This window comes from Aptenodytes patagonicus, chromosome 1 (assembly GCF_965638725.1).
Source record: "Aptenodytes patagonicus chromosome 1, bAptPat1.pri.cur, whole genome shotgun sequence".
Taxonomy (NCBI): domain Eukaryota; kingdom Metazoa; phylum Chordata; class Aves; order Sphenisciformes; family Spheniscidae; genus Aptenodytes; species Aptenodytes patagonicus.
Genome location: NC_134949.1, coordinates 219,651,790 through 219,659,424, shown reverse-complemented (window position 1 = coordinate 219,659,424; position 7,635 = coordinate 219,651,790). Strand labels below are relative to the sequence as shown.

Below are 7,635 nucleotides of genomic sequence, written 5' to 3'. Positions count from 1 at the left end.
TTCCAGGGACGGGACATCTACAGCCTCTCTGGGCAACCTGGGCCAGCGTTTCACCACCCCCATTGTAAAAAATGTCTTCTTTATATCTCGTCTGAATCTACCCTCTTTTAGTGATGGGGCACAGCATGAGATGTTTCCTTCAGGCTGGATCCCACTACCTGTCCCTGCATTGCAGAGGATTTACCCCGGTGTTGGACACTGAGACGGGCGGTCCCGCAAGCATCAGGAGGGCAGATTCAGCTTCTGCAGCCACCTCCGGTGAGGAGCTGCTCCACAAAAGTGGAGCACGGTACCACGTCATGGTCCTCAGCTGTGCAAGGCTTTCTTGTTTGTGTAAGGCGCTCTCTCCTTTCTGGGCCACTCCATCCGTAACGATAACAAATTGATCTTCTTGCAAAGGGCTTGATCGTGTGGCTATGAGCTCAATTTGTGGCCGGTGCAAAGCATTAGCGAGCACGGTGTGTCCCTGCTCCCTTCGTTTCACAGGGTGACCGTGCTGCGGTTCCCTCTAAAACAGCCAAACTTGACACCAAGGGCATCATTCTGGAGAGCCTTGGTTTAATCCCCAGAGCTGGTCGAGATGCTGCTGCCTGCAATGAGCAAGAAAATAAACAAAACCAGATATATTTCCTACACAAAAGTGGGCAAGAAAATAGCAGCAGAGCCCCTGGAGCCCCTTAGTGAGCACTGAACGCTATCCTGCGGGATGGAGGTTTGGGTTGGGGGAAGCGCTTCTGCAGCTACTTCACTCACCTGGGTCTGATGGGGGGAGAGAGTGGAGGGACCAGGACATCTGGTCCAAGCATTTGCCTGGGCTGGGGGTTATTTTGTAGGCCTAACCCCAGCACTTCCCGGACATTAGACCTTGCCAGCGAGCCGAGGTGGATCGCTGGTGGGGCATGAGAGCCACCCTGCGCGGGCTGAGCATCATCATCCTGAAAGAACACAGGCAGAAGACAAGTGTTGGCTCGTAGAGCTGCTGGGAGAGAGAGACGTTTTGCAGGAATATCCAAACCGCTATTTCCTTGGAAAAAAATAAGTTTCTTTGCAAGTTGTTGACATCATATGGCTTAGCAAATTTCCCTCCAGGCATTGCGCAGGGTACCCCAACTTGGGGTAATCAGCTCTACTTGAGAGAACACAGAGAATAAGCATGTTTAATGCAATTATGAAGGCTTTCTAAATCTCCAAATCTGGTTGAGAATATGTAAATTTGGCTGCTTAGCACAACCGAATGCAAACTTTCCTTTGCACGCCTGACAATTGTTTTAATACTCTCCAATTTTTAGGAGGTAATAGTCTCCCGCTAAACCATAGCTGAGCTCTCAGAGCTGTTTAATTGAATGAATTCAGCCTTACAGAAGAGAAGCCAGGGCTTTCAGCTTTTTTTTCTCTAAGCCACCGGATATTTAGCCACTCTGCATATAATACCACCCAGACTCATTAACAACCCCCTTTCGACAGGCTATGAAATATTGCTGCTATAACGCTGAAGCAGATACTAACTTGAGGACAACTTAGTTGCTGCCCTATTACAGAGTCATTTCACGTTGCTCAGATAAGAAATGGTCCCAAACAGGCTGCACATCCAGCGACAGATAGTCGTCCCCATTTTCTAAACCCGTGTGCAGTTTGAAGTGGCCTCAAAGGATGCAAATCTAGTGGAGCACACAGGGGATATATATGTTGTTCTTCACATTTCCCCATCGATAAGGGAGCTTGGAGCAGGCTGCAAAGCTTGACAGGGCTTGACAGGACCTCAGGGTAAAAGCTCGGGTAGCTAATCATTGTCAGTTGTACTTGAGCTAAGTAGTTTAAACCCACCTCCTATGTATACATACTCATTCTGATACGGAGAGATATATACATTTCCCGTAGCCCTCTGCCTACCGGTATTTTTTGCTTCAATTACACAGTCGCACTCAGAGGAACTCCCCAGATAAGAGACTCTGGGAGGCTCCAGCAGAGCAGGTTTTGCAAGGAGACCCAGTCCAGATGTGCCGGCACCAGAGCCAAGGCTGTGCCTGGGACCGCGAGGCTCTGCCTGCCGATGGGACCCTGCTGAGCCCTGCTGAGATGCAGGTGAGAAACCAAGAAAATCAGCATTTTTGTTTTGTAGAGGATTTTGAGCCTTTTTTGCCTCTCATGAAATACGTGCTTTCTCCTCTTTTCTCCTTGCAATACTTGTTTTGCATTCAACAAGTGTTTGAAACCACAGTGAGGTGAATTTGGCTGATTTTTCCTTGTTTTACCACTAAGTACAGTCTTAGGAGCCTGTTTCCCTTTTCTTCTGCAGAGTTTTGTTTTCTGTTTTTTCCTTCCAATACGGAACTGCTGCATTTCTAATGAATCGATGCAGACCAAGAAAACTCACTTTATTTCAGTCAAAATCAGATATGCATCTTTATTCATATTTAGACATATAGAATCACTGAAAATAAATCTGGAGCTCAAAGGGTTGGGGTTGTTCTGCATCAGAGTGGAAGTTTTCTAAGGGAAAATCAATCAAATACCTTTTCCCCCCAGAAAAGACATGATAGTTCCTTCAGGAGCTGTTATCAATACTTTCAGTAGCCGCTTCACAAATTTTTCTGCCTTCCGTATGGAAGATTTATACTGCTGCTTCACTAAACCCATGCAAGTAAAAATCTTCGGTTTTAACTGAATGCAACCCGGTCATTTCAGATCTCTACTGGATCACAGCGCTGGATTTTCTCAGGACTTGACCTGACTAGGAAAATACAGTATGCTGGGTAATGTGCATAGCAACGAGCTTGGAAAAAAAACCAAACACCTTTGCAAATTAATTTAGGCTTTTTCATCCTGGCGGGTGTCAGAGCAAGAGCGCGTCTCCGTGCCCTCGCACTTAGAGCCGTGCAGGTGATCCAGCACCACCGGCTCTGGCCTCGGGGAGAGGAACACATTTTGTGCCAGCTGAGCAGCTGCAGGCGGGGGGCGGGGGGGGCAGCGCTGGGGGTGGCTGCACGCTAGTGATGGGGATCACACTGATGGGGGCCGGGGGATGCTGTGTACCTGGTCCAGAGCGGGGGCGTGTATCTGGTCGGGGGATGTCTGTGTATCTGGCTCCGGGGGGGGCTGTCCACCGGTCCCGGGGGGTGTGTGTACCTGTCCCGGTGGCGATGCTCGTCCCGCCCCTCCGCCGCTGCCGGTGTCCCCGGCCGGGGGGGCTGGGTGCGGCCGGCCCGGCCCGGCCCCCGGGCGCCCGGCGGGGAGGCGGGGAGGGCCGGGGCCAGCCCCGCTCCTGAGCCCTCCTCCTCCCCCGCCCGCCGCCTTTTCCCCGCCGCCGCCGCCGCCCGCCCGCCCCGCGCAGCCCTGCGGAGCTCGGGGCGGCGGCGCCCCGCCGCCGGCCATGGCCGTGCCAGCCGCGCTGCTCAGCCCCCACCACCTCCTCTCCTTCTGCTTCCCCGCCGCCGCCGGCGGCCTCCTGGGCTATGCTGACCTGGAGAAGGGCTACGAGGGCGGCGGCGGGGGCGACGCGGGGGACTTTAAAGAAGCCACCAGGGACCTGCTGAGCTTCATCGACTCGGCCTCCAGCAACATCAAGCTGGCGCTGGACAAGCCGGTGAAGTCCAAGCGGAAGGTGAACCATAGGAAGTACCTGCAGAAGCAGATCAAGCGCTGCACCGGCATCATCGCCGCCGCCCCGCCGCCGCCGCCCGCTCCGCCACCGCCCGCCGCCGCCTCCTCCCCGCCCGCCGCCTGCCCCGCCAAGCCCCCGCCGCGCCGGGAGGCCTCGCAGGCGGCCAGCAGCCTCCAGAGCAAGAGCCTGGCGGCCCTCTTCGGCTCCCTGCAGCAGGGCCGGGGGGCGGCGGGCGGCGGCGGCGGAGAGGCGGCGGGCGGCGGCGGGGCGGCGGGCGGCGGCGGGGCGGCGGGCGGCCCGCGGAAGGTACCGCTGCGGGACCGCAACCTGCCGCCCTCCTTCTTCACGGAGCCGGCGCTGCCCGCCGCCGCCGCCCGCGGGCCGCCGCCGGGCGCCAAGGAGCTGGAGAAGGGCGGCGGTGGAGGCGGCGCGGAGGCGGCCGAGTTCTTCGAGCTGCTGGGCCCCGAGTACGGCGCGCTGCTGCCCGAGCACGCCGCCCCGCCGGACGCCTTCCCCGGCGGCGGCGCCGCCGCCCGCCTGCCCGCCGAGCTGGGCCTGGAGCACGGCCTCTACGAAGCGCCGCTAACGCTGCCCGCCGCCCACCACCCGCTGCTGGGCGGGCTGCTCTACCCCGAGCCGCCCTGGAGCCCGGCCGGGCCCTGCAGCCCGCCCAAGAAGGCGCCGTCCGAGGCGCTGCGCCCGCTCTACCCCGGCGGCGGGGAGCCGGCCCCCGCCGGCGGCGGCGGCAGCGAGGAGCCCGGCGGGCACCTCTCGGCGGGGTTCGCCCCCTTCTTCCCCGAGTGCCCGCTGCCCCCGCCGCAGGTGCCCTACGACTACAGCGCCGGCTACCACCGCGCCGCCTACTCCGGCCTGTAGGGCAGCGCCGGAGGGCTCGGCCCCCCGCCCCGAACCGCTCCGCCCGGGCCGGTGCCGGGGGGGGGGGGAAGAGGGGAGCGGCCGAGCCCACCCGCGGGGACCTGACGGACGCTCGGGGGAGAGTGGGGGCCTCCCGCCGCTGGCGCGTGGGGCTGGGGGCTCCGCTCGCCCCGCCACCTGCGTGTCCCCCCCACCCGAAAGCACGGCCGCGGCTCCCGCAGGAGTCAGCCTTGTGCTCTGCGAGTCGCCTCCTCCAGCGGCTTGGGAGGCGCTGCAAATAAAATGTGAAATACTGGGTTCCTTCAGGTGTTTTTCTAGCGGGCGGTGACTACCTTTCCTTAGCCTTCCTTAGGGGTCAGGTTTTGTCTTGCTGTAGGCAGACGCGGCGTGGTGTACCTGTCTCATGCGACGTTGCGACGGGGGCTGCTCTTCCCGAAGGCAGCCATGGCCACTTGTAAATGATTTCAGTCTAAAAGTAAAACTCGGACAACTCTTGCGGTGCATTTAAAATCGTTCCCAGGCTCGCGAGCATCGCAAGGGCTGGTGGATGTTCAGCTGAGGACACAAAGGCGAGAAAAAAAATTTCAAGTGAAGCAAAATTAAAAATGCTGCTACCAAAACTTAGTACCCTGAAATTTAACAATGTCTTGCAGGATCTTGCAAACAGCAATTTACAGCGATACGTAAGTTAATTGATGGCGTAAGCTCGGGACAAAAATGTACTGTAGCCACTGTGGCGATGTGATTCCTACAGACCGTTGGATTTCTTCCAGGAATGTGTCAAAGCTCGGAAAGCAATGCGGCTCAGTCTCATTGTGTACAGGAGATTATTTGATAATCATTTAAGTTATGTAAAAGAGTCTATGATAGGTCCTATAAAAATAAAGCTACACAATAGATCTAAGATCTGTGGTTGTTACTGCCGTTGAAATGCAGCGTTCAAGGGGCTTTCACTGCGCCTCCATCCTCTGTAATGGTTTCTTGGCAGGAGTTAAGACAGGCAGTGGTTTTTGTCTTTCCTAAATCTTTTGAAATGCCGTATTTTATCCACAGCGACCCGTGCTTGTTTTGCCTTCATTTGTACCGGCTGTTTCTTTAACTTAGTAGAAAGAAGGGAACGATAATACACTACAAAGCCAAGGGATGAAAATTGTTACAGTTATGAAAACAGATCAAAATACTCGGAGGTTTCCTATTGAGATGCGAGTCCTAAAAGGCAATCCCGCAGCCTGGCTCCCCGCCAGTCCCAAGTGGATTGTTTGTTTTTGAAACGGGATCCACATACGGATCAGCCTGAGGTTTTACCCTCGGTGGTGACAAATCCTTGTGCCTTCTATCTTTTAAAAGATAATATGAAAGGTAAAACAGTTTTCTTCATTCATCAACCCAGATTTAACTTTTCAGAGACTTGGGATCACGATGCTGGGATGTGTGGAGAGGTGAAGCAAGATCTTTTGGAAGCAAACCATGAGATAGTTTGTTTCGGAAATTGGCTTAATTTTACTTTTAAACAGCAAGAGCTGTAACTCACGCTGCCTCTTTCCTCCCCAAAAGCTGCCCAAGGTCTCCCCAAGCTGCATGGAAAGGAACCACCGGGGATGAATGGCCACAGCACTCCAGTGTCTAATAGCTGAGCCCTGCTAAGGAGATGCACTTTTCAAGTATAATTTTGCGGTAGTTTATTTAACTAAGCTTCACGAGAGCGTGTATGAGGAACAATGGGCGGCCGGTCCAGCCGAGGTAGCTACAAATTAGGTTAATCCTGCCCCACTGCTGGTTTCGATGGCGGGACAATGTCCTACTCTGTGAACTCAGTCCTGCCCTCTTCACTTTGGCAAACCTCCCAGTGAAGAGAGCGCGCCTTTGCATTCGCAAGCAGCGCGCTGCCAGGTCCAAGCCCTGCTTGCGTAAAACTACATTTTAGATTAGCTAGACAAGACCAACTCGGGGGTTATTTCGGTTGGAGAGGTGTTTCCTCTGTTTAGCAACTGCTTCAGGCATGTGAATTTGTAGCATATATCGGCAGCTGCTTGGAGTATTTCAGCTTCATGGCGCTGCGCTAATATGTATCTCACTGCCCAGCTTTCTCACCCAAACCGTGCGCCCGAGATCTGTGCTTTTGGCAGGCCAAGCAAATGAAGGGGAAGCTGATAATGCAATGGTCTCTGCTAAGGAAAGATAACACCTTTTTTCACTGAGGATTTCACTGAGCAATTTATTTATTTCACAAGCTCGATATGCAAATGTGTATTAACCAGGGATCTAACCCTGAAGACCTTACAGCCATCCTATTTGTCAGCTGTCTCGCAGACTTCAGTGAGATTTTGCTTGAAAAGAGTCTAGAAGAGGTCTTCAGGGATAGGCTCTGGGATATGCTGTGTAGACACTGCAAACCTGAATTGTTTGGTTGCCCACAGGCCTCACCCTTTTATGCCAAGTAGCTGTGAAGTGCCACAAATCTGACCTGCCGGTGGCTTTCACTCATTTGGTGCTCTGCTCCCTTGTAGATGGTGACCTGTGGTGCTCAGAAGCAGAGCATCATCAGCCTTTCTGGGTTAGATGTTGTCCCAAACCAGTGGGAGAAGCGGCTCTGTGGGTGTCAGCAGAGCTGGGCTGGTATAAAACTGCCGTGGCAGCCCGCTCCAGATGCTGCCAGGTTGGGGGAGTTCTTCGTGGGCTTGCGAGAAGTTGGGGGCAGGCTCCAGGAGCCAGCCTGACTGAGCAGCAGCTGCAGATGTTGCTTCAGCTTAGCCTCTATTCTGCAATAGTTCCTTAAAGGGGGATTTTCAGTTTATAGGGGCTTACACTGGAAAAAAAAAAAAAAGAAAAAAAAAATTTGGCATCGGTATTCTTCGAAGTACCGCTGCATTTCTGCCAGAGGATGTATTTGAGGAGTACCTGGTATGGGAAGTCTGATAAGGCTGGAAAGGAGCTAACAATAGCTGGGTTGATCCCGGCAGCTTTCCCCACAACACAGGCCAGACAAAGGACGTCTGTGCAACTCCTGAGAAAGGCTGGAGCTCCGCTCCGTGCTGCGGAGGAGGCGAGGGCACTGCTACCAGACCAAGGGTTGCCATCTAGCGGAGCTGCATCTTTTATTTTCTTTGTGCATGTGTGGGCTCTTTTTGTTGTGGTTGTTTCCCCCAGCTTGAATAGTG

At 54.6% G+C, this 7,635-nt stretch overlaps 1 protein-coding gene across 1 annotated transcript; it reads left to right on the top strand.

The window, feature by feature from the left end:
- The first annotated feature begins 3,350 nt into the window (after positions 1-3,350).
- On the top strand, positions 3,351-5,381 carry FAM181B (family with sequence similarity 181 member B). The gene has a single exon (XM_076328347.1). It carries the CDS (start codon positions 3,371-3,373, stop codon positions 4,475-4,477), a length of 1,107 nt encoding a protein of 368 aa, XP_076184462.1. The 5' UTR covers positions 3,351-3,370; the 3' UTR covers positions 4,478-5,381.
- Positions 5,382-7,635: the final 2,254 nt, after the last annotated feature.